The 27882-nt window shown below is 35.8% G+C and overlaps 2 protein-coding genes across 7 annotated transcripts in view; one reads left to right on the top strand and one right to left on the bottom strand.

Moving 5' to 3' along the window:
- Positions 1 to 461, top strand: LOC141392589 (uncharacterized). The gene is made up of 2 exons (XM_073965521.1): positions 1 to 94; positions 186 to 461. Exons 1-2 carry the CDS (start codon positions 1 to 3, stop codon positions 440 to 442), a joined length of 351 nt encoding a protein of 116 aa, XP_073821622.1. The 3' UTR covers positions 443 to 461.
- A 12102-nt stretch (positions 462 to 12563) lies between these two features.
- Positions 12564 to 27882, bottom strand: part of aop (ETS variant transcription factor anterior open) — a 101002-nt gene continuing 85683 nt past the window's right edge. For 5 of the 6 annotated variants that reach the window (XM_073964749.1, XM_073964751.1, XM_073964754.1 and 2 more), the window contains 3 exons: positions 16324 to 17789; positions 15385 to 16246; positions 12564 to 14764 (listed from right to left, as the gene is read on the bottom strand). In XM_073964749.1, the coding sequence (XP_073820850.1) occupies positions 14527 to 14764; positions 15385 to 16246; positions 16324 to 17584 (2361 nt within the window). In that variant the 5' untranslated portion in view covers positions 17585 to 17789 and the 3' untranslated portion in view covers positions 12564 to 14526. Of the gene's footprint in view, positions 14765 to 15384; positions 16247 to 16323; positions 17790 to 19963; positions 20360 to 27882 lie in introns of those variants that run through there. The other variant, XM_073964750.1, reaches the window with a different exon arrangement.

Raw genomic sequence — 27882 nt, 5'->3', positions numbered from 1 at the left:
ATGGAAGTCCAACCACATGAAATTGCATTGTACCATTACAACCAAATATTGTTTGAAGAAAAGGATATTTTAAGACAATTGGAAGAAGAAGCTGGTAAGTTTTCAAACGTATTGCGTTTGCATCCGGTAATTAGATAATAATAAAATTCACAAATATAAAATTTGTACACTTTTCTATTTTCCAGAACATTACAATAATGAGCATTCCGAAGATGAACTTGCAGCTGCCATTGCCATGATGTTAATGTACTATCAAGTTATGCCGGAACCTCAAGTGACACCAAGAAATAAATTCATTGCACAGAGTAGGGCATCGAGTAGTTTACATCATTACCACGAAAAACGTAAAAATCATAAAAGTGGAGCCAGACAATCGGTTTCATTGTTAGCATGTTGCCGAAATATATTAAAAGAATTCCTCTCGATAGGTGGAACCACATAGACAGCGATGTTGAAAACATCATTGGTAGGAAATGCAAAAGATCAGATTCCTTTAAGGAATCTTTAGTAATCTTTAAGTTAGTAAAATTGTACAATTATCAGTGTAAATAAAAATACATATGTATAAGTGTAATTTTGATAGAGTGAAACAAGAATAAATACAGAATAAGCAAAGCATTTAGATGAACATTTAACCCGACGTAAAGGACGTGTGAAATTATGACTGACTTTCGAAAAGTCAGTTGCTTTGTATTCGTGCATGAAAGTAGAGGTTCTTAGATCGAGTTCCATACTAGAGTAATTTTATGAAATCTAAGAACTGAAGTTTCGGAAGTCAGCCTATTACCTCACAGGGAACTATTTCCATTTAAATTTGCTGGCCAGTGTTGTATTTGTCCATATGTCGAAGTCGTTTACTGTATATTATTTTTCAATGCGATTGCACATTATCAGCCCAATCATGAGCATCATCTCACCACGATTTTCTCACTCTCGCCTCCTCCCTCCCTCCATAAGGCAGGGATGGAAAATTCAGTACAATAGTACTTTTTCAGTACCATTTCACTATAAATAGTACCGAAGTACCCCCGCGGCCAATTCAGTACCACTTCACAAACTCTAGTCCCACTGGTTGAAAAATTTTATGTGAAACTAAAAATGAAAAATTTACACTTTGCTTCCATGATTAAAATTGTTAAATATGCAAAATGTGTGTACCTTCATATTGGGAATATTCCAAAATTTTGTGAACCTTTATTGATCATTTTCTTCGTGGAGCTCTTCCATCCATTGAGAAACCGAAATACCAAGTTAAGGCCAGAACAGATTCAATTGTCGCTTGCTTTGCTAGCTTCCCAAATGTCAAATTATAAAGGAATGCCAGAGCCTCCTAAAGGAAAACGCAGGCAGATTTGCAAAGAGGCTCTGGCATTCCTTTATAATTTGACATTTGGGGAAGCAAGCAAAGCAAGCGACGATTGATTCTGTTCTGGCCCTTACAGTTACTAAAGTAGATTAGTCACTTAAAAGACTTCACATGGAGCGGTATTGTAGTACCTTCCAATCAGAAGGTATGGCCTACATTAGTTCTGGCAAACTATCGGGAGTCCGACTATCTCTTTAACATCGCTCACCAAGATATGTTTTTGGGCAATCTGTTACGAATTATTTAAAAAAAAATAATAATTTTATTGTCTATAGGAATGTTTTATACTCATATCGAATACAAAATACCTCATTTCAGTTATTTCAATAGGATAATGAATCTAAACATTTAAAATGTCGAAAATCGGATGGTACCGTTTTGTGGAGGCTATATGAGTTTTGTAACCTCAACGAAGACTAAATACCGAATTTCAACACTTTTTTGATAATATGGGTCAAACCTTCAAAATATCGAATATTTTGATGTGTTACAAACGGAAGCAAAGTTAATTATACCCTCCAGGAAGGTATAAAAATGTATATGATTTTCCAACATTCTTCAGATTTCATAATATATGTAAGCCTTTGTTGTTTTTTTTTTACTGAGCAATTTTTTTATTTTTTCTTAAAAATAATAAAAAAGTACCTTTTCAATGAAAAAAGTACCATATTAGTACTTTTTGGAATTTTTAATTTTCCATCCCTGTCATAAGGGAGAACAAAACTCACGTTCGTGAGAGAAGTAGCTATCATAAATGTCAAAAAGGGAGAATGTGAGGCAATTTTCTCTCACGACAGAAATCAAGGTGATTTGAACAAAAAATGAAACTATGGACATGGAAAAAATAGACAAAAAACGAATATTTTGCATTTGCAATGATAATCAATTGTATTTATTTGTGTTTTACGTTGAAACCCAGGAAAAAAATTTGGAAGTTGTGCAATTGGAGTTATGATTTCACAACATCTTTCGATGTATTCCAACAGAGTTATGAAAAATGCACTCCGTTCGATACATTTTATAAGTAGTTGCTGTAGAGATCCCTACAGAAAAAAAACAGTTGGTTGATCCCTACACATTTCTTCAAAAGATAAACGACCCAGCAAAATGTTCGATGACAGATCATGAGTTGAATCATAGGTGCAAGTGACTTGTCATAGGTGCAAATTTAGGTGAATCACCGATGAAATTTACAAGGGAGTGACACCTGATTTCACCTATTCATTGTCATGGCATTTTGCACCTGTTCATTGTCATGACATTTTGCACCAGTTCATTGTCACGGCATTTTGCACCAGTTCATTGTCATGACATTTTGCACCAGTTCATTGTCATGGCATTTTGCACCTGTTCATTGTCATGACATTTTGCACCAGTTCATTGTCATAGCATCTTGCACCGGTTCATTGTCATGGCTTCTTGCACCAGTTCATCGTCATGGCTTCTTGCACCAATGCTTTGGATCCGGATTTTTGCCAATCAGAAATAAAATTCGCAATACAATTATGTAATTTGTTGAATTAATAAGAATACAATGCGCAGATGATTTGTATCGCCAGATGTTATTTTTCTTTATTTTGTATGTAATTTTCAAAATTATATATTATATTAATCTGCAATATCATATTTATCTCTTCCGATGGCTGCAAGAACTTCTTTCAACTTGGGGGTTCCGTTTTTCCAATATTCGATAAATTATGTGTCAATCTCTGAACCAAGCTCATCGTTTGGGAAATCTAGTATAAATTTGAATTCTGTTATTTTATTTCAAAAGAAAAAGCTTATCCTGTAATAGTTACCACGTTATGGTCTCTTTTATACTTATTTTACCGATCTCCTACTTTGCTTCTCTCACTTTGCATGCCATGCTTGTGATATCGTGATCTTTCCATTGGAGTTTTGTTCCCTCGGGTCGCATAACGTCAAATGGCTCGTATTCATATGCCGGTGGCATCTTTATCCATCCTGTTAACATGGCCCAACCAACCCAATAATTGCAGCTCGATATGTTTTACTATATCGGTGTTGGTCGGCTGGGGAAGCTCGTGGTTTATAGACCGGGTCTTTTTCATACTTCTTTTTAATATCCACAAAACGAAACAGGTTTCCAAACACAAAATATATTTTTCTTTTGTTTTATATCAATTTACATTGTATTTTTAATTAAAATATATAAATTTTGCCATTATCGACCACTTTCATCTGACTTTTATTTTCATTTTAACAATTACTTTTGCAAGTACACTTCGATTGCACTCATGAAAATTCGATGAAAAAGATCGGACCTTTCACGACTTCAATTGCACTCATGAAAATTCGATGAAAAAGATGGGATCTTTCACGACTCCTTTCGCACTCATGCAAAAGAACCAGTGAAATCATGATTTCACATGGAATCACTTCCATTTAATTTTGCTGGGGAGAGTGTATTCATTTCGAAGAATTTGTAATAAATTAAAGAAATAAATAAAAATAAAGAAATAACATCTTATGTTGCGAATATTTTTGCGGTAATTCACGAGACGGAAATTTTTAATGGAGTGGAGTTGGAGTCCATGTCGAAAGCTGAGCTAGTGATGGGAAGGCAACATAAAAAACTTTAGGAGGATGAATGAAAATCAGATGCGCTTGGAATAAATCGAGAACGGAGGAAGTAAGCTCAAATGTGATTGAATTTAATGGAAACTTTTTTTAATTTGTGTTTATATAATAAAGTTCTTTGTGTTGTTGTTTTACACAAATAACACTGTGCAACATTTTTAAGGTGATCTTGTGCAAACAATTCGAACAGAGGATTTTTTGAAAGTACAGACCCAAACGACAAGAGACCCTAGTTGGGTTTTGTTGTGTCAGATCCAGCTCGGATTTTATGGCCCCATCTAAACATGGATAAATATTGAGTTTTTAAAGAACCACACCACTATGTGGGGAGGGTATTATAAGTTGGTTTTGGACAAAAAGTTTGTAACGCATCGAAATAATGGTCGTAGACCCATACTTATATATACCAAAATGAATGTCTCGACAAGCTGAGTCGATCTGGCTATGTGTGTCCGCCCGTCAGTCCGTCTGTCCATCTAAACCTTGTAATCACGCTACAGGTCGCATTTTGATCGGATCGTCACGAAATTTTGAATGTTGATGGGGGTCCCGGAGGGGAAGAAGCCTATTGATGTTGGTGATGGTCGGATAATATTTAGGGGTCGGAATGGGCAAAAAACTTATGTGGATAAAAAGACAACGTTTTTTTCCAAAGCGAATATCTCAGCTTCTATACGGGGTATACCAAAAGCAAATCATGACAATAAAAGTAGAAAATATCACCTTTCTAATGATGTAAAGTAGGTTCTCGTAGGTGATCAAACAACGAAGATATCACAATAGTCGCAAATAAAACCCAAATTTTCATTTTTGCGATTTTAATTATAATGACGAATATCACAGCATTGGTTGGGGACTTTCCAAAAGCAAAACCTGGCTATGAAAGTAGAAGATCCCATCTTTACAATGATTTAAACTAGGTCGGCGCAGGTGACCAAATAACGGAGATATCGCAATAGTCGGTAATACATCGCAATTTTAATTGGATCGTCACGAAATTTTGGGTGTTATTGGGGGTCCCACAGAGGAAAAAACCTTTTGATTTTTGATAATGGCCGGATATTATTCAGGGGTCGGAATGTGAAAAAAAAATATATGCCTGTGAAGTTATATTGGAAATTATATTGGAAAAATTAATTTTTAGCAAAGGCGCAAACCATTCACAGGGTGACTCAGAGAAAACATATTTAACTAAAATTGGAGAACAAATTGAATCGCAAATTATAATTTATGGTCATAACTATTAAAATAACGGTAAAGTATAAACAATTCTGAACAAAATGAATGAAGGAGGCATAAATACGTGTTTAATATATATCAAAGAGCTGTATTGAAAAAGACACTGAACAGAACAGCCCATTGTGCCAAAACTATAAAAGATGGGCGGACGAAACTTGGCTTAAATTAAAGGCCTCTTGAATAGCTATCAGCCCATATATAGGTTTTATCCGAAATCAATTTCAGAGATCTGCATTTTGCGATCTACCTTGGGCCCACCTATGAAATATATACTGAACATAATAGCCCACTGTTCCAAAACTATAAAAGATGGGCGGACGAAACTTGGCTTAAATTAAAGGCCTCTTGAATAGCTATCAGCCCATATATAGGTTTTATCCGAAATCAATTTCAGAGATCTGCATTTTTGCGATCTACCTTGGGCCCACCTATGAAAAAGACACTAAACAGAACAGCCCATTGTGCAAAAACTATAAAAGATGGGCGGACGAAACTTGGCTTAAATTAAAGGCCTCTTGAATAGCTATCAGCACATATATAGGTTTTATCCGAAATCAATTTCAGAGATCTGCATTTTGCGATCTACCTTGGGCCCACCTATGAAATATATACTGAACATAATAGCCCACTGTTCCAAAACTATAAAAGATGGGCGGACGAAACTTGGCTTAAATTAAAGGTCTCTTGAATAGCTATCAGCCCATATATAGGTTTTATCCGAAATCAATTTCAGAGATCTGCATTTTGCGATCTACCTTGGGCCCACCTATGAAATATATACTGAACATAATAGCCCACTGTTCCAAAACTATAAAAGATGGGCGGACGAAACTTGGCTTAAATTAAAGGCCTCTTGAATAGCTATCAGCCCATATATAGGTTTTATCCGAAATCAATTTCAGAGATCTGCATTTTTGCGATCTACCTTGGGCCCACCTATGAAAAAGACACTAAACAGAACAGCCCATTGTGCAAAAACTATAAAAGATGGGCGGACGAAACTTGGCTTAAATTAAAGGCCTCTTGAATAGCTATCAGCCCATATATAGGTTTTATCCGAAATCAATTTCAGAGATCTGCATTTTTGCGATCTACCTTGGGCCCACCTATGAAATATATACTGAACATAATAGCCCACTGTTCCAAAACTATAAAAGATGGGCGGACGAAACTTGGCTTAAATTAAAGGCCTCTTGAATAGCTATCAGCCCATATATAGGTTTTATCCGAAATCAATTTCAGAGATCTGCATTTTTGCGATCGTCCGCCCATCTTTTATAGTTTTGGAACAGTGGGCTATTATGTTCAGTATATATTTCATAGGTGGGCCCAAGGTAGATCGCAAAATGCAGATCTCTGAAATTGATTTCGGATAAAACCTATATATGGGCTGATAGCTATTCAAGAGGCCTTTAATTTAAGCCAAGTTTCGTCCGCCCATCTTTTATAGTTTTTGCACAATGGGCTGTTCTGTTTAGTGTCTTTTTCATAGGTGTGCCCCAGGGTAGATCGCAAAAATGCAGATCTCTGAAATTGATTTCGGATAAAACCTATATATGGGCTGATAGCTATTCAAGAGACCTTTAATTTAAGCCAAGTTTCGTCCGCCCATCTTTTATAGTTTTGGAACAGTGGGCTATTATGTTCAGTATATATTTCATAGGTGGGCCCAAGGTAGATCGCAAAATGCAGATCTCTGAAATTGATTTCGGATAAAACCTATATATGGGCTGATAGCTATTCAAGAGACCTTTAATTTAAGCCAAGTTTCGTCCGCCCATCTTTTATAGTTTTGGAACAGTGGGCTATTATGTTCAGTATATATTTCATAGGTGGGCCCAAGGTAGATCGCAAAATGCAGATCTCTGAAATTGATTTCGGATAAAACCTATATATGGGCTGATAGCTATTCAAGAGGCCTTTAATTTAAGCCAAGTTTCGTCCGCCCATCTTTTATAGTTTTTGCACAATGGGCTGTTGTGTTTAGTGTCTTTTTCATAGGTGGGCCCAAGGTAGATCGCAAAAATGCAGATCTCTGAAATTGATTTCGGATAAAACCTATATATGGGCTGATAGCTATTCAAGAGACCTTTAATTTAAGCCAAGTTTCGTCCGCCCATCTTTTATAGTTTTGGAACAGTGGGCTATTATCATAGGTGGGCCCAAGGTAGATCGCAAAATGCAGATCTCTGAAATTGATTTCGGATAAAACCTATATATGGGCTGATAGCTATTCAAGAGGCCTTTAATTTAAGCCAAGTTTCGTCCGCCCATCTTTTATAGTTTTTGCACAATGGGCTGTTGTGTTTAGTGTCTTTTTCATAGGTGGGCCCAAGGTAGATCGCAAAAATGCAGATCTCTGAAATTGATTTCGGATAAAACCTATATATGGGCTGATAGCTATTCAAGAGACCTTTAATTTAAGCCAAGTTTCGTCCGCCCATCTTTTATAGTTTTGGAACAGTGGGCTATTATCATAGGTGGGCCCAAGGTAGATCGCAAAATGCAGATCTCTGAAATTGATTTCGGATAAAACCTATATATGGGCTGATAGCTATTCAAGAGGCCTTTAATTTAAGCCAAGTTTCGTCCGCCCATCTTTTATAGTTTTTGCACAATGGGCTGTTGTGTTTAGTGTCTTTTTCATAGGTGGGCCCAAGGTAGATCGCAAAATGCAGATCTCTGAAATTGATTTCGGATAAAACCTATATATGGGCTGATAGCTATTCAAGAGGCCTTTAATTTAAGCCAAGTTTCGTCCGCCCATCTTTTATAGTTTTGGAACAGTGGGCTATTATGTTCAGTATATATTTCATAGGTGGGCCCAAGGTAGATCACAAAATGCAGATCTCTGAAATTGATTTCGGATAAAACCTATATATGGGCTGATAGCTATTCAAGAGGCCTTTAATTTAAGCCAAGTTTCGTCCGCCCATCTTTTACAGTTTTTGCACAATGGGCTGTTCTGTTTAGTGTCTTTTTCATAGGTGGGCCCAAGGTAGATCGCAAAATGCAGATCTCTGAAATTGATTTCGGATAAAACCTATATATGGGCTGATAGCTATTCAAGAGACCTTTAATTTAAGCCAAGTTTCGTCCGCCCATCTTTTATAGTTTTGGAACAGTGGGCTATTATGTTCAGTATATATTTCATAGGTGGGCCCAAGGTAGATCGCAAAATGCAGATCTCTGAAATTGATTTCGGATAAAACCTATATATGGGCTGATAGCTATTCAAGAGGCCTTTAATTTAAGCCAAGTTTCGTCCGCCCATCTTTTATAGTTTTTGCACAATGGGCTGTTCTGTTTAGTGTCTTTTTCATAGGTGGGCCCAAGGTAGATCGCAAAAATGCAGATCTCTGAAATTGATTTCGGATAAAACCTATATATGGGCTGATAGCTATTCAAGAGGCCTTTAATTTAAGCCAAGTTTCGTCCGCCCATCTTTTATAGTTTTGGAACAGTGGGCTATTATGTTCAGTATATATTTCATAGGTGGGCCCAAGGTAGATCGCAAAATGCAGATCTCTGAAATTGATTTCGGATAAAACCTATATATGGGCTGATAGCTATTCAAGAGACCTTTAATTTAAGCCAAGTTTCGTCCGCCCATCTTTTATAGTTTTGGAACAGTGGGCTATTATGTTCAGTATATATTTCATAGGTGGGCCCAAGGTAGATCGCAAAATGCAGATCTCTGAAATTGATTTCGGATAAAACCTATATATGTGCTGATAGCTATTCAAGAGGCCTTTAATTTAAGCCAAGTTTCGTCCGCCCATCTTTTATAGTTTTTGCACAATGGGCTGTTCTGTTTAGTGTCTTTTTCATAGGTGGGCCCAAGGTAGATCGCAAAAATGCAGATCTCTGAAATTGATTTCGGATAAAACCTATATATGGGCTGATAGCTATTCAAGAGGCCTTTAATTTAAGCCAAGTTTCGTCCGCCCATCTTTTATAGTTTTGGAACAGTGGGCTATTATGTTCAGTATATATTTCATAGGTGGGCCCAAGGTAGATCGCAAAATGCAGATCTCTGAAATTGATTTCGGATAAAACCTATATATGGGCTGATAGCTATTCAAGAGGCCTTTAATTTAAGCCAAGTTTCGTCCGCCCATCTTTTATAGTTTTTGCACAATGGGCTGTTCTGTTTAGTGTCTTTTTCATAGGTGTGCCCCAGGGTAGATCGCAAAAATGCAGATCTCTGAAATTGATTTCGGATAAAACCTATATATGGGCTGATAGCTATTCAAGAGGCCTTTAATTTAAGCCAAGTTTCGTCCGCCCATCTTTTATAGTTTTTGCACAATGGGCTGTTGTGTTTAGTGTCTTTTTCATAGGTGGGCCCAAGGTAGATCGCAAAAATGCAGATCTCTGAAATTGATTTCGGATAAAATCTATATATTGGCTGGTAGCTATTCAAGAGACCTTTAATTTAAGCCAAGTTTCGTCCGCCCATCTTTTATAGTTTTGGCACAATGGGCTGTTCTGTTCAGTGTCTTTTTCAATACAGCTCTTTGATATATATTAAACACGTATTTATGCCTCCTTAATTCATTTTGTTCAGAATTGTTTATACTTTACCGTTATTTTCATAGTTATGACCATAAATTATAATTTGCGATTCAATTTGTTCTCCAATTTTAGTTAAATATGTTTTCTCTGAGTCACCCTGTGAATGGTTTGCGCCTTTGCTAAAAATTAATTTTTCCAATATAATTTCCAATATAACTTCACAGGCATAAAAAATATTTGGAAAAAAGACCAACGTTTTATTTCAAAGTTAATATCTCCCTTCTGTAGGAGGTATATCGAAAGCAAAACCTGGCAACGAAAGTAGAAAACATCAACAACAGAGATATCGCAATAGTCGGTAATGCATCCCTTTTTCCATTTTTGTGCAATCACACTACGAAATTTTGATCGGATCCTCACGAAATTTTGGGGGTTGATGGGGGTGTAACAGAGAAAGAAGCCTATTGATGGTTGGCATACATCCCACTTTTCCATTTTTTATTTGGGTTGTACTGTCGATGCACTTAAATGCGTTTCAAAAACTGTGTTTGAAATGCCTGTTGTAAAAGATATGATGCAAAATACTGCTGAAACAACATGAAGTAAGCATTTTAGAGTTTCAGAATGTTCTAAAGAATTGTTGAACTTTATTTGTATGATTTTTGCAAAAGGTTACTTGGTTCAACTCCCAATAGTTTAGCCGATACTGACCAGAATTTCAGCAATTATGTAAAATTTTCTATATTTTATAGATTTTGATGCCCTAGATGGAGGTTTTCTTATGTGGTTTTTTTTTTCAAAAGATAAGTTCTACTAGTTTAGGGCTACAATATTGCTGAAGACAGCAAGGCCAAATTCCTATTCGTTTCTGAGATAAAGGCCTGATAAATGCAAAAAAGGGTAGATTTAGCCCGGTTTAGGTGACAAACCCCTACTAGGGTTTTTGTAGTCTAAATATGTACTTTCAAAAAATGCATGCTAGAAGTTGTTTGCATTTTCAGTGTTGCATAGTGTAATAAATGCATTTTATTTATTTTGGGATATTTCGCAATGGCTTGCATTTTAATTGCATCATTAGACTGCTTAAAAATGCAATCCGAAGAACGCATATAAATTCAATCCAAAGCACTGCATCTTAAGCACTGATTTGGATCGAAAATGGAGTGCATCCTAGCTGTGTGCTGTGGAAGCAAAATGGAGTGCATCCTAGCTGCGCGCTCTCTTGTAAAATTCATAAGTGAATTCATAGGAAAAGATGTACTCCAACGGTAAATGTACCATACACTTGTAGTGATTCAACTGCATCCGCGGATGCAAACTTTTTGCTGGGAAGTAACAAATAAAAAAAAACAATTAGAAATTATTTTCGCAACTATACATGTTCATCATGTGTATCAATGAAGCAAAGAGTCATATGATGACAACAGGAGTGGAGTACCTAATCAGGAGCAACCCCTTTCTGCAATTTTTTTTATGTAGGTACTTGCAAACTTTGCGGCCTCTCAAGATGATAAGTGACATATCGTAAGTGCCTTTGAATTGTTCTTTGTTCGCTAAGGTTTCCAGCAAAATATTCGATGCCAAAGATTATATTCAAGCATGAGTGCAAGTGACATATTACCACCTTCGCCCATTCTTTTTACAAGACTGTGACCCCTAAAAGATCCAAATCATTTTGGCATGGCATCACTAACGCTTTGGCATGTCATATGCCACGAACAAGAAGAATTCAAAATTAAATTCATAAAGTAAATGATTAAAATATCTACATATTTAATATCTATCTATATATATATAAAAATGGTGTAAAAAAATGTATAGTAATTCATAAAATGAGAACGGCTAGGCCGATTTCTGTAAAATTTTTTGTCAGTTATTCGCATTTTCGAGGAGAAGGTCTTTACGGAAGAACATTTTGGAAAATCCCTCTGGAAAAGTCGGAAAATTGGAAAAATCGAAAATTGAGTTTTTGTATGAAATTTTATTCCTTAATAGCGAGACGAAGTTCGCCGGGTCCGCTAGTTATAAATAAAAACATAACAAAAAGAAAGATAACATTAGATTATTCTTATTGAACTCGTATTTAAAATTCAAATGTTCAAATGTTGAAGAAATGAATTGAATTGTTCTTAGCATTGCATCGGATGTTTCACTTATTGTATTTATTTAAATTTCTGAAGATGGGATCTTTCACTACTTCATTTGTACCCATGCAAAAGATCCAGTGAAATATTGGCATCCCATGGAACAACTTCCACACAAATTTGTTTTTTTTTTTTTTTTATTCCTCAGCGTTATCGTTTCGGCCATCATCCAAAATTCAGTATAAAACATTTTCATTTCTTTTTGCCATTTTATGAACTTAAAAGTATATTTCTTCACTTTTTTGCAAATTGAGAAATTCTTGTTGAAAAAATTGTGTGAATCGCTTTATTTTTGGAAAACATTTTTGACATTTCACACTACTGAACTCGTTTTTGTTGTAGTTGTTGGCTGATGCATCTACCTGGTAATTGTGCCATGGTTCCTCCCTTGTCATTTGTGATAGGTTGAGACGTGAGAAGTGAGGTGCAACTTACTCGTGAGAAGCTCCCTACGTGAGTATTCATGATCGCTATGTATAGCAACAGGGAGTGTTTCGTAAGTCCCCAACAATCGTTTACAGTCTTGAACATTCAGTTTTGGGGCTACTTCTAGTATAGAGGATATAAGAATTTTCAAAATACGCGTAGCATAAATCAAAAATCGGATGCCCTCGCGTTTCAATAGTTATTATAATGCCCGTCCCCATCCAAAGTTATTTCCCCTTTTCCAAAGAATCAACACAAAAATGATCTTCGTTTTAAAAGTATTTTTATTTCTGAAGACAAAAGAAAAAATTATGTTTTTATTTGTTTTATTCAACTACTTATATTTCATGGTATAATTTGCATTTGTTGTTTTTGTTTTCATCGTTTTTTTTTTAATTAAATTAATTAATTGATAATACAGCTATAAGCTATTAAATTAAAGCTAAAAATGTGGGGGGAGGTTTTCCAGAAAGAAACAAATTCAAAATGTTCTTTTTGTTGTTGTAAATTGTGTAAATAGATGATTTTTTCTTTTCTTCTTCATTTCCGTTTTTTCGATTTTCTTTCATATTGGTAATGGTAAGTATGTAAATATATAAGTGTGTTCTTGTTGTATGTATATATGCATATTTTCTTTTTCTCTTGTTTTGTTGTTTGTTTGTTATAAGGCTAAATTGTAAAAATTGTGTTGAATATTTGTTGTTGGTTGTTTGATCTTATGGTTTAGGGTTTTAATAAAACATTTGTTTTTATTTTAATAATTCTTTATGTTTCAGATATTTACAAAGGAGTTGTTGGCTACTACTAAACTTATTAATACAGAAAAATAAAAAAAGAAAACAATGAAAAAAATTATAAAAAATATTTTCTTAAAAACTACATAAAATGTTAAGATAAATACGATTTAATTTTCTTTTTTCGTTTTAATAAAAAACATTAAATTACTGAAAATATTAAAGCAATTTTATATCAGATTTTTCCTTTTCTGCTAAAGTTCTTATTAAGAAAAACATATTTTAATATATTTATAAGTATGTATATGTGTAAAACAGAAATTACTCTTAATGGAAGCCAAGGGGGGAAGAGTTTTTGTTTGTTTTATTTTTTAACAATGCGAAATGATTGTAAAACGAAGACATTTAATTCAGCTGATGTTTCTAAACAGTTTCGCTATTCCTAAGCTAGGCTTAGGGAAATAGAAGAAACAAGTTTAAAACACGTAGAAGGAGTAAAGACAGTTTAAATGAGAGAACAACTTATAAGCGAATTCATTTAACAGAATTTGTTGTTAATTATTGTAAAAAAAGATATGTGTACTTTTAATGAAGAATTCTTTCATTCATTCTATTACTCATGTGGTTGTGGTATACTTTACTCTCCATTTTGTTAATCATTTCTTTATAATTTTTTGCTATCACATTTTGTTTGCAATTATTATTTTTTGTATTTTAATTCTATTAATTTTAATTTTTTTCTTAGAAGAATTTCAAATTGGTTAAAGCTGTTCCAGAGAGAAAAAAAGCTTTGTTTCTAATAAATACAGTAATGTTTTCATTATAAATTGATTGATTTCAATATTTATGTATATAACAAGTAACAATTTTTGTTCTTATTCTCATTTAAGGGCGGGTTGGGGGTCCTATGAAGGATAAGCAATTGGAGGTATTACGAAACCATCGTTAACAAGAGGGGGAGAAGGAAGGGTCAATTCATAAAATTTCTATATTTAGAGTGGGAGGGAGGGGAAATCAATCCTTTAGGTTTTTTATATATATATAGAATTCATTTAGGAGTCATATATAATTCTACTCCTCTAATTTAAATAAAAGTACCTATTTCTTGTAATAAATTGTACATTAGAATAAGAAAAGATAAACTTCTAAATTGGCACATTTCTTAATTTTCTAACAATTTAACAAAAAAATTAAATACAGAGTATAAACATTTGTTGTTGCTGTTTTTCCTTCTTTTAAAAAAAAAAAACATTTACACAGAAGGAAATGAAGACCAATCTTTGTGTTTTTGTTTGTTTTGTTTTCCTAATCACAAGGTATGTATTTCAGAGTACAGTAACAGCAGCTACAAGTGCACAAACCTTCGATGTTCTAACTTTTAATATTTACATCGTTTGTGTCAATCTGTAATCTTGGAAATATCCCAGTCCTAAAATGATTGTCGTGGTGATTTTGAACGTTTGATGTGTACATATTTCCATCTGGTTTTTGTGGGAAATTACTTTCTCAAATCTGTGGCACCCATGCTGTCATGGCTAGGACTGGAGTCCATTTCACTGGATTCACTGTCCATGGGTGTTGGTGTATTACGCTGCTGTTGCTGTTGTGTTTGTTGTTGTTGATTGTCACTGCTGTCATTCAGGCTTGAGTTTTGCTGTTGAGTTCCAGCTCCACCTTCGTTTTCATTGTAACGTATTAATTTGATTGTTGTCAAGCCATCAGCATTTCGTATTAATCTGTAAGAGAAAAAAACATATAAAGTTAGTATTGTATTAAAACTACTCATTAGCCCTCAGTCTCTAAATTTATTTTCCCTATTATTATCAGTTTGGAATCCTAAAGCGGGGTACACACGATCAGATTTGACTTTTGATTTTTCGGAAAAATCGACAAATGTCAAACTGTCCAGTAACCACAAAATATTTTGTGGTTGCCTGATGACTGACAAAAATGAACGGCCACAGTGGCGCAACCGATTATTTGAGCAAAACTGACAGTCAAAATTGATCGTGTGTACCCCGCTTAAAAGCTATGCGTTTGTACTCTTTTTTACAGACAATATCGAAATTTGTTGTATAGTATTTGAATTTAATTTCCTGTCTGACCTCATTATCTGGAGTCCCATTACCAAAAATTGGCATTTTCAATTTCCATTGAAAAAAATCATTGAAATTTTTTAACTGAATTCGACTCCTCGAATAAAAAAAAACTTGTCTAAAAGCTATCTAAGCCTTTTGAAACAATAATTCCTTAATTTAAGCTATTTCTAACCTACTAAATTATTCCATTATCTATCAAGCTCTATTGTCTACAACCAAAATCTTATATACGTTTTGAAATAATTTATAACACTTACGGATAGCAATCGTCATTAGCTGATGGACTGGAATAAGGTCTCTTCTCCACACTACTACTACTACCGCTCACACTCAAATCTGTGGGTTTCATTTCCTCCGATGCTCCGCCGGATGTCTCATGTGGCGACACTGAATTTTGTTCATTTTTCATGATATTGAATTGGAATTTATCATTCGGCGTTGTGGGCAGAGCAGCTGGCGAATTTGGTGGCACACCGTTCGACGACAAATAGTGGAAGGCTCCATTAATGGCATGCATAAACAGTGGTGATGATGGTGGCGGGCCGTAGGCTGCAGCAGCAGCTGCTGCCACAGCGGCGGCGGCTGATGAAATACCATTGGGCAATGTCAAATGATTGGGATTACCTTGTGATGAAGGTCTTTGTGGAGTTTGCATTTGACTGGGTGGAGTTTGGGTTGGCATAGCCCAGCTGGTACCATTGGAGGTTGGGGAGTTTGTAATCGAGGAAGGTGATTGGTTGACATTTGTAGAGCTACCGTTTGAGTTGTTAGCTCCTGGGCTGCCATTTGTGCCATTATTCTGGCCCACCGATTGTCTTAGCAGGGAAATATTTTTAATGTTCTTCAGTTCTGTGGGATTTCTCAAGAACTGATAGCAATGACGTTCACCTTGGACTTTGCGTAAAATATTGACGCGATAATAGTAGCGCAAGGCACGTGACATCTTGTCATAATTCATCGATAAATGGTTCTTTTGAATGCCCCACAATTTGGCCAGACCAGCAGGATCCACAATTTTGAATACACCTGTATCACGGCATTTCCAGGCAATCAAATCACTGTATTTCTGGTTGCGATCATTGAGCAACTGTTGTAAAAAGTCCCACAACAAGCGGCCATCTAAAAAAGACAAGAGAAAAAACGAAAATCAATTAAAAATGCCTTGGCTCCTTAGAGTAGGAATAGTGGTAACTTACTTGTATTGGGTTCAGTGTTTTCGGGGAAAAATTCACGCTTTACTGGTTGCATATAACGGTTGTCGCTTTTGTCGGGGAAGAATTCCCGTTTCACTGGTTGCATATAACTGGGTGTGGTGGGTGCTGATACCGAACCCCCACCCAAATTGGGTAGCTTTTGCTGTTCCAAAGTCAAGTGTTGTTGCTGCTGCTGATGTTGTTGTTGCTGCTGTTGAGACCATGAATTGACAAAGGTATTTTTGATTTGTTGTTTCAAGCTTTGTGGCATATCCTTGAGTATGGGTGTTGTGGGCGGACTGTTGTTGTATTGGGCCACGGCTGCGGCAGCAGCTGCCGCCGCTTGATACGATTGGGCGGAGAAATTCACAATTGTACTGTTGGCTGCAGGTGGTTCAGAATAGCTTTCTTCATCTGAATCCGAATGATGACTACTGGCACTGGTGGCATTATGTTGTTGTTGTTGCTGTTGTTGCTTTAAGGCACTGAAAGCATTGCTGGCGCTCAACGCCGCTGCTGCTGCTGCCGCCGCAGCTGTAGCTGTTGCAGATGCTGATGAAGTGCTACCCGTGCTACTTGCGCTACTGCTACTACTGCTGCTGCCATTGCCGTTATGTGCCGACGATGATGATGAAGACGACGACGATGATGAGGGTGAATTCGATGTGCCATTCTGCTGTTGTTGTGCTTGATCATGGCTTTGGGGCGGGCTGCTGGCTTGTGAGTCTACTGAAGGCGGGGGACTAAGGGTCACCGAATTGGGTGCCATGAAATGATGTGGAGCTAAGTGTGAGGTCTGATGAAAGGCACTTTCTGGCGCCCCAATGGGCGGCCAAGTCGGGGTAGGTGGATGACTGTGCGGTGATAGGGGATAACGGCTGGTTGGTGTGACAGGACTATTTGGTAAATGCCATTGCATCATGTGCGATTCGATGACCAACATCTGTAGGACATTGTGCAAGACATCGCCAGCTCCCGGACACCGATGTCCGAAATCAGCTCGTGTCAGTAGGCACAATGCCTTACCATTCATTTGAAAGAGATCATAATCAACTTTTGGCAAATCGAACTCACGTTCGCAGAAATGCAAGAATACGGCCACATCTTCACGACTCCACAGGCGTGGATCTGACGGCAGAGAGGGTGGCAATTGTGTTTTAAGCTCGGCCAATTGACTAGGCGGTGCTGGAGGACAACGCCATAGCATATCGCTCCATAAGCCTAAGGGCGGATTCAGTGATAACTGTACCGGAAGCATTTTCATTTTGATTTTGTTGTAACAAGTTGGAGAATAATTTTCGTTCGCCTGCTGTTGGTTCTTTATTACTGCCGGTTTCACGTCAATTTATTCCAATGATGATAGAATTAGAAATATTCGTCAATTGTATCATAGGGAAAACATTGAGGTGATTGTTGTTTTTATTGTAGTTTATTAAAAAATATTTTGGAAGACAGTCACAGATTTAAAGCTGCAATTGAAAAAAAAAAAAACATCAAATTAGTTGGAGTTTATTTAAAGAAGATGGGGTAAAACTCTTAATTTATACATTTATAAATAAAACATGTGCATGGAAATGTGTACATTAGTGGGCAAAATTATAGCAGCGGTGTAACGAAATGTGTTGTAATGTTTCTATAAATCGCTACACCTGATTGATTTCCTAAATCTGTCAATTGCAAATAAAGCGGAAACCCTGACGGAATAAATACTTAACTATAAACAGTAATATTGACAGGCTATTAGAAGTAATATTTACAGAAATGCGTGGAAATGTATACATTAGTGGGCAAAATTATAGCAGCGGTATAACTAAATGTGTTGTAATGTTTCTATAAATCGCTACACCTGATTTCCTAAATCTGTCAATTGCAAATAAAGCGGAAACCCTCGCGGAATAAATACTCAACTATAAATAGTAATATAGACAGGCTATTAGAAGTAATATTTATAGATTTTATGTGGAAAATATTAGATATGAATAATGTACGTGAAAACCTTCGGCCTTTGTTCCCAATCGCAAATTAAAAGTGAAAATCGTTATAGACGAGAAGTACAGATTAAAAAAAACATATTAGGTTAGCATGAGAAGAATTTAGATTAAATCAATTGAATGTATGAATGTATATTAGGTTGGGAGGAAACACATTCAGAAAAAAAATTGTTTTTAATGGTGCAGAACAAGTTGGTTTTAGTGATATTAAATGTCAATACAAACTTCAAATCAAAGTTTTTCATATGGGAAGTTATTGTTGTTATTTAAAAAAACTCCTACAAGTTAAAACAAATTTCTAAATTATAAACTAAAAAAATGAGTTTTTGTTTAATTTTTTAATTCTGGTATGCTTTTTGATCGTATTAAACAATTCTCAGCTTATATTTAAGAGCGGTGAGGTGAATGGAACACCTCAGAAACCTCATTCATCACAAACATAAAATTGCGGCAAAATTGAGTGATAGATTAAAACTTTTTTGTTTATATTTTCAATAGATTCAAATAGAAAAAAACGAATAAAAATGTTCTTTTGTAACAAAACTAAAATTCCACTTAAGAGAAGAACTTTTCAATTTGGTAAATGTTGTATTTCGTTTTAATCACATTTCTACCACATCTATTGCATATTCAATATTCTACAACATGTGTTTACTTTCTGAATTATTTCAATATCTTTTCAATACTACATCCACTATTTGTTTATAATTTTTTGTTGAGTAGGTATTTCCTGTATCCTTTATTTTCAACACAATTTATGAGCATTTTTTGTTTCTTTCGATTTTCAAAAATTTTTATTTATGATTCATATTTCTTATTTTTTCCGAAAAATGTTCATTTTCAATACATTTTCGATCATATTTCATTTGTTTCATGATCATTTGTTTTGATTTCAAATAATAATGTTGTTATTGTAGGTAGTTTTTTTTTCTTCTTTTTCAATTTCAATTTGACGAAACTTTTTGTGGGTGTAAATTTAAATATTGTTTGTATTTTGTATAAATTAATATACAAACATCATGTGTACGTACAAATGAATGTATATTTGTATGTACTTTGTATATCTAAATTGTGAGTAAAGACACCATAACAACAACAAAACGCGTCAGAGTCTTTCTTCATCGAAAATCGGTCACTTCCGTTTCGAAAGCAGGGAAATATTTTCACACACAAAATTTGTTCAAGAAACAACAACAACAACAGCAGCAATAATAATACATAAATAAATAGAATACAAGACGTTTACGCGAGTAGAGCAGCAATGCCGCCAACCGCCGACACAGATGTTTAAGATTTTAGGAAATCGAAATCAAATTTCAAATCAAAACCCAAACAGAGTAAGACGGACGAATAAATAAACAATCACATCCGTCTGCCGTCAAACCCGAAAAAATAATGATTTTTTTCTTTTCAATTTTTTGTTTTCATTATAATGTTTTATGATTTGTTATTGTTGTAGTATCCAAAAGAATCTGAAATTACAAATTTTATTCAACAGCAACCCACAATCATTTTCGAAATTGTTTTAAATTTTTGTTTGGGATTTTTTAACACCAAGCACACACATTATTTTAGGAATTCAAAACAAATTTGATTTTTTTGTTCTTAATTTTTTTCTTATTTTATTTTATTAATATTAATTAATTATCCACCTTTTTGTGTTTTTAGTATTTTGTTGATTCGTTTCAAAATTGCAGCACCATTGATTGGCAAATGTTGTTGATATTCGAAAATAGCTTTGGTGTGTTGTTGATTCAGCGATGTGATGATGATGAAGATTATATTGAGACCACTTTGATGACAACGACGATGATGAGTATGGCAAATAATATTCCGAAAAAATTGTTTGAGAACTTTTGTTGTTTACTAGTTGCTGTATTATCACAAATTAAATAAATTTTTCGAAAAAAATTAAATATTTTTTGTTCGTTCGTTTTTTCTTCGTTGGGCGCGCGCAATTATTATGACGACACGGGCACACGGACAACACGACACAAACGATGTTGCTCAGTAAACGTTTAACTTCTTATTGAACACACACTTGAACTAAATATTCGAGTGTAGCAAAGACACGGATTTTGAGCATTCAACAACAACACCACCACTACAACAACAACTACTCACAGTGAGAATACGATGATGATGATGACGACGTCGTCGACAACAACAACAAAAACAACGTCTACAAACAATGTTTGAAGAAGAGGAAGAAAAGCCAACGAAAAAAAGAAGAGAGGAAGACAGTTGTCGGTAATGGTGCTAGAGTTTGTGCTGGATATCTGTCTGTCTGCTTGGTTCGTTGGCTGGCTGGTGGTGTGTTGGCGGCGGCGTTAGCAGGCAATATTGACGTTGAACACAAAACGAACAGCCAATGCCTGCTTCTAACAAATAGGGATGGAAAAAGTAAGAATTTAGTAAGGGGTACTAAACTTGTTCCCTTTCATACCAACATTTTTGACTGGTGGAGGTGGAATACGATTTTGGCTTAAATGTCGTTTAGGGCACCTGTCGGATCGGGTTTATAGTGTATAGTGAACCTGAGGAACAAGTGTCGTTTAGGGGCACCTCTCGGATCGGTCCGAAATTTTTACCATAAGTAGCCCTTGGGACCCTGAACACAACGATATATAATTTTCCGGGGGGAAGTCCGTACTTCCCTCAGGGGAGCAAGTGTCGTTTAGGGGCACCTCTCGGATCGGTCCGAAATTACCATAGGTAGCCCTTGGGACCCTGAACACAACGATATATAATTTTCCGGGGGGAAGTCCGTACTTCCCGAGATATGGGTCTTGAATTTTTTACTTTTATCACCATTATTTTTAAAACCTATGCAATATGGGACTCGTTTTAAAGCTCACGAAGAGTACTTTCCAATGCCGCCAATAATTAATAATGGAAAATAAATTTTCTAATAATAATTTATTAAGTTATTATTGGGCTACGCGATCAAAACTCTCTTTTAATTTGAAAGTGTTCTTAAGTAGCCGGCCTTCGGCCGGGGATTTAAGACTTTCTCCTATGGACAGGGTCAAAAGTGGGATACACGATCAAAACTCTCTTGATTGAAAGTGTTCTTAAGTAGCCGGCCTTCGGCCGGGGATTTCAGACTTTCTCCTATGGACAATGACAGAAGTGGGCTACGCAAACAAAACTTTCTTTTAAATTTAAAATGTCTTAAGTAGCCGGCTTTGAACAGGTATTTAATACATTCTCCTATAAACAGGTGTAAAAATAGGTCGCGTGCATAAAAGTACTCTCCATAAGCTTTAAAACGATGCCCATATTGCCCACGTTAGAATTGTAAAATGTCAAGATCCATATCTCGGGAAGGATGGATTTCCCCCCGGAAAATTATATATCGATGTATTCAGGATGCCATAGGCTATCTACTGCAAAAATCTGAGCCCGATCCGAGAGGTACCCATAAACAACCTAAGTGTGAAAGTACGAAATTTCCTAAATGTCAAGACCCATATCTCGGGAAGGATGGACTTCCCCCCCGGAAAATTATATATCGTTGTATTCAGGATGCCAAGGGCTATCTACTGTAAAAATTTCAGGCCGATCCGTGAGGTGCCCCTAAACGACATTTAAGGCGAAATATCATACTATAATATTAGGTTGTTTATGGTCACCTCTCGGATCGGGCTGACATTTTTACAGTATATAGTCCTTGGGACCCTGAACACAACGATATATAGTTTTCCTGGGAAGTCCATACTTCCCGACATATGGGTCTTGATATTTTACAATTCTAACGTGGGCAATGTGGGTATCGTTTTAAAGCTTATGGATAGTACTTTTGTGCACGTGACATATTTTAACACATTTTTATAAGAAACGTTTTAAATTCCACGTCGAAGCCGACTACTTAGGAAACTTTCAGTTAAAAGTTTTGGTCGCGGCGTAGCCGACTTTACATCCCCGACCGAAGGCACACTTGGCGGCATTTGAAAGTACTCTTCATGAGCTTTAAAACGAGTTCCATATTGCAGAGATTTTAGTAATAATTTTGTCAAAAGCAAAAAGTCAAGATCCATATCTCGGGAAGTATGCACGCAGAGAAGGATCAATCATATTTTATAAACAAAATAGTGTATTTTATAATTCTGAAAATATGTAGTGTTGGTGCAACAATATATGTTGTGTCATTATGTTGAAACAACAATATATACTTTCAGATTTTTAAAATACACTATTTTGTTCTTAATATATGATTGCTCCTACAATATCTCTTCTCTGCGTGTGGACTTCCCAAGCGATACCTACGGTAAGCATTTCAGCCCAATACGAGAGGTGCCCATAAACAACCAAATGGTGTTAAGGTACATTCCCGAACTATCAAGACCCATATCTCGGGAAGTACGGACTTCCCTCCGGATAAAATAGATCGTTGTGACCAGGGTTCCAAGGGCTACCTATGGTAAAAATTTCAGATCGATCCGAGAGGTGCCCCTAAACGACACTTCTTCCTTTAATTATTCATTTTTAATTATTATAGTCTATTTTGGATCAAAACTTGTTTCTTTAATTATTCATTTCTAATTATTCTAGTCTATATTGTATATTTATCAAATTAGCTTCGTTCCCGAACTTTTAGTTTCCCTTATTATACCCTTTCCTTTTATACGAAAAATGTGCCTTATCGAAATAATGAGTTTAGACCCCAAGTATGTTTGGACGAAATCTGTTTCATACAATTTGTAGTTGATTTAGCCATATCCGCCCGCCGTATGGCTGTCTGGTGCACAACATAACTTTCGAACGACGTAACCGATTGGGTCCAAAATTTGGCATTCGTAATATTTTGTCCACACTAAGCTTACAAAAGTTCAAAAATTTCCCCTAAAATGATCTCGAAGAGAACAATCGAATTGGTTATAACTTTGTGTATGGTTATGTTATTTCTAGACAGATCTGGTTTGAATATGTATTATATAGGTCCATGCCTACGGTTACCTTCCATACAAAATTCGGAAAACAGTGAAGTTTACGAACTCCTTTTAGATCGTTATGAATTTTTTTCAGCCTGTTGTCCTCGCAACGCCCTTTACGACGGTCAAATTTTTTAGGAGGCAAGTCCATATTTCCCAGCTTTTGTTTTTATCTGAAAGGTCACACCTTGAGCTACTTTCGGAATATTTTTTGTTGACAAATATTGCACAGTGTTCTGACAAATGGCCGCCTACGAAGCACTGTTTTAACTAAAGCAGTTTGTGTGCCCACGGTAGCTCGAAAACGAATAAACCGATCTGCATATGCTTTTGTGGAATCATTAAGAACCAAATAATCTTATTCTTGAGCATAGCGGAATTAATCCATATACTTTTTTAATAAATTGTCAAAGTCGATTTTAACTAAAAACATGACAGTTTTTCGCCATAAATCCGTCAAAAATATTATTTAAGAAAGGTCTCTTTTATTTGTATATGTATAATAATCCCACATAAACATATGAAGATCGGATAATCCGTTTTCGAGCTACATTGGGCATCGCATTTAAAAATGCCATTTCGAGAAAACCGCGTTTAAAACTTCGACGTTACATAAAAATCACAATGAATTTTTCCCTTCTCTCATATCTAAGACAATTTTTGTCTGATCGAATTCAAATTTTTTGCAACATATTTAATTCTACCTGTACTTTAAAATGAGCAATAAAATTTTTTTCGATTTTGTAAAATTTGCAAGTAGCCATAAACCCTTAAAGGCCCAAAAGCTCCAAGAAACCTTGACGGCACAAACTAAAATGGCAAATCTGCATGGCAAATCTCACAGAGAGTTTCTGATTGGTCCAAACTTTTGACATCATATTATTTCTCATCAGGTCGGAATATGGACTATATCGGTCCACTCCTTCGGGTACCCCCCCAGAAATCGATTTAATCCAAACGTTGTACATCGCATTTTCTCCTACAGCCTCCAAATGATGACCGAATATTGACTACATCGGGCCACAGTTTGGAAAGAGTGCAACAAAATTTTTAAAGTTTTACCAACATGTTATGTATGCGGCCCTAGTTACGGGGATAAAATTTTTTCAGGGGCAAGTGTATACTTCCTGAAAAATTGCCCCATAAACTAAAAAAACCCCTTTATACGTCAGAAGTATTGTGTTGTCTTCTTTTCCTTAGGTCCGAAGCTGATGGTATACCTCTGTCGGCACAGCTGACTGATACTTTCTTACTTGTTTTCTTTAGACTCTCCCAGAAATAATCTTACAGAACAATTTTTGGAATCTAAGAAGGTTTCTCATAATATAAGAATTTATATATAGGAGACAATATCGAAGTACAATATTGACTCCATATAATCCGTATACTCGTTAATATGGATAATTCGGACACCTCCGAAATATGTGGTGTTCAAACTATCGAGATTATACTGTATAGGAAAATTGTGTTTAGGAAATATCCTATGTAAAATCCACAATTTACTTATCGTTCCTTATATGTAGTTAGATTTGTGCCCAAATTAAGACGGTTCTGTTCACAATCGAGAAGTCTACATTTTAGTTAAGGGTCAAATCAAAAGATCGAAAAGTCAACATTTCATTGGACGATAAAAATCGGAAGATCAAAAATTCAACTTTTTATTTCGATCGCGTATCCCTAGGGTGAAACCATCAACAACATGGCATATTTGTGAGTATTTCGATCATATCATTGTATTGTTTAGTAAGTGTCCATTTTGTGAGAAAATTCAGATCACGGACAATTTTCAAGTTTTGGCTACCACCAAAGGACTTTTGTTATCAAATATGTATATTCGATTCTATACTCAAATATTTGTGATTTTGGTCCAAAACTCATGAAAAATATTTTTGTTGTCCTTTTTCTTTCACAATCCTATTTTTTAAACAAAATTTTTTATGTCGATTTATCAATTTAATGTAAGCAGTAAATAATTTAAAACAAATCTAACATTTCTCTTAACTAATTGAAAGTTGCGATGGCAAAAATGTTAAATACATAAATACGAAATACGACCATATGGGGAAGTATTTTGAACAGAGCTGTATGTCAGGATCTTGCCTGAAGTGAAATATATACACTGACGGGATTTTTTTAATCTCTGAATATATATCAGGTTATACATATTTGAACACTTGGACCTTTTTCACTCACAAAGAAAAGGATTCCTATATTGAAGAAAATTGGTACCAAAAAATGTACAATGGTTCTAAATTTTCCATCACTTATACTATCCAACAAAATGTCAAGCAGCGGCAGCGCTGCAGTCTTTATGCACATTAAGAATGACAACAAAAACAACATGCAGAAGAAAAGACAACAGCAGAGCGGCAACAACAAGAAACAATCATATCGCATCCTCCAGCCTTAGATGTTCGTCGTTATGGAATCTGGCTGAGTTTAAAATACGTTTGTGTCGTCATTGGATGGATAATTTAAAGAGTGTTACTGGTTTCGGCCTCCCTTACAAATGCATCTGTGCCTTGTCGATCTGTATGTCTGTCTGTCCTGTTCCGCATGTCAGCCAGCCACTACAGCATAGGATTTGCCTTGGCTACCTGCGAGTATCATTTTTTTGCTTCTTGCTTGATTATGTTTATGTTGTCTTTTTAGTCGTTTGGTCTTCTTAGTGTCGATGATGCTGCTTCTGATGTCTTTCGTGTTGTTGTTGTTTGTGGACCTAGACAGACATTAAACGGAAGTGTGCGCATTCCTTAGCTAAACATCATCAAGCGTTTTTTGCTTTTTCAGCATAAACGTAGAGAAAAGAGCAGGAGAGAAGGTGCTTGCGATCAATACATCCAAACAAACGCTCATCTCAACCCGGACCGTCCATTCCATTCATCCACACCCATATCAAACCGACATTCTGATCATCATGAGGAATATTCACTATTGAACACCAGAGATGGACATTTTTGCAAACAGACAGAGTTTTTGAGACGTACTTTTCCCAAAAAGATTAAAGGAAATAAGACCAAATAATATGGAAATTTGGGAGATATCAAAATTGTATTCCACCGATTATCATCATAAGGAGGAATATTCATAATTGAACATCAGAGATGGAAAATTTTTGAGACATTTTCTAAAATCATTAAAGGGAAATAAGACCCAATAATATTGACATTTGATATCAAAGTTAAAGCACACCTACCTACTATTTTAGTAAAATGTCTAAAATATACATACATACATATGTATGTACCTACCAACCTTATTTGAATTTTATTAAAGATTTTAAACATTTAAAACTATTGTTGGTTTCCCGTTGACTTTTTGATTCAGTTTGGCTTATTTTATAGAACCCGTGTTGTATTTTAGTTCTATACGTCTCTTCCGATTATAGCCAACATTTATTTCCCACAATAGGAACTTTGATCTTGTAGTGGGTTTAAAATATACCCTAATACCCCGTTTGCACTTAACCGGCAAAAAGTTCTAATGCAAACGTTGTTTAAGATGGATATGTGGGGGATATATGAGTAGGTCAAATTTAATGTTATGAATTCCTTAGTCCCGGTCCACACTAGAGTGATTGTAATGAAATAATTTCATGAAATTAGGCGCCCATAGATCGAGTTCCAATTTCATAGGTCTGTTCCTTTACGTTCAAGGATCTTCAAGTGCTACCACTTTTTCGCAGTTTGCACTTTTGGCTAAAATGTCGTTTAGGGGCACCTCTCGGATCGATCCGAAATTTTTACCCTAGGTAGCCCTTGGGACCCTGATTCCAACGATATATAATTTTCCGGGGGGAAGTCCATACTTCCCGTATGTGGGTCTTGACATGAATTTTACCATAGGTAGCCCTTGGCATCCTGAATACAAATTCTCCGGGGGGAAGTCCACCCTTCCCGAGATATGGGTCTTGACATATTACAATACTAACGTGGGCAATATGGGCATCGTTTTAAAGCTTATATAGAATACTTTTATGCACGCGACCTATTTTTACACCTGTTTATAGGAGAATGTATTAAATTCCTGTTCAAAGCCGGCTACTTAGGATATGGAGGAACAAATCACATAAGAACACATAATTTCATGAAATTTTGTCCAAGAAGTAACTATAGCGTGGACCGAGACTTAAGAACGCAATGTGTAGTTCTGAGAGTGCAAATCTCTCTTTAACCCGTTCTGAAGCCTCACAACCGTACGTTTCAAAAATTTCCCGAATAATTACGATTTTCCACCCCTGTTAATCGCATATCCTAAACGTCAGGGAGTACAAAATAATATCATAAAAAACTTGTTTTCCTTTCTTCCACTTTTTTCCGAAGACGTTTAAGAAGAGAAGAAGAATAAGCATCAGCTCAAGACGTTGGTGACCGAGTAAAATGAAATTAAATCCCGTCATCCGCCATACACATCCACTTACAAACAAACAAACGCACCAAACCGAAGCAGCAGCAACAACAATCACAGCAAAAACGCCACACAAGTATTTATGTTTACATTCAAACATACATACCTTTTTGTTGTATGTACGGATGGATGGATGGATGGATATATGGGATACATACAAATATACTGAAATACCTACTTGTCGTCCCCTTCCTTACCTATACTTTTCAGATAAAGACGGATCGAACGAA

The sequence above is a fragment of the Musca autumnalis genome, unplaced genomic scaffold, assembly GCF_047663935.1.
Source record: "Musca autumnalis isolate F117 unplaced genomic scaffold, ASM4766393v1 scaffold_2, whole genome shotgun sequence".
Lineage (NCBI taxonomy): Eukaryota > Metazoa > Arthropoda > Insecta > Diptera > Muscidae > Musca > Musca autumnalis.
Note: the sequence above shows the minus strand (reverse complement) of the source record. Positions and strands in the feature narration are given on the sequence as shown.

What these genes read in the sequence shown, in the direction of transcription:
- LOC141392589 (XM_073965521.1), top strand. Translation starts at nt 1, where the DNA reads ATGGAAGTCCAACCACATGAAATTGCATTGTACCATTACAACCAAATA. An exon ending in ACAATTGGAAGAAGAAGCTG is followed by an intron (nt 95 to 185) that starts GTAAGTTTTCAA and finishes TCTATTTTCCAG; the next exon opens with AACATTACAATAATGAGCAT.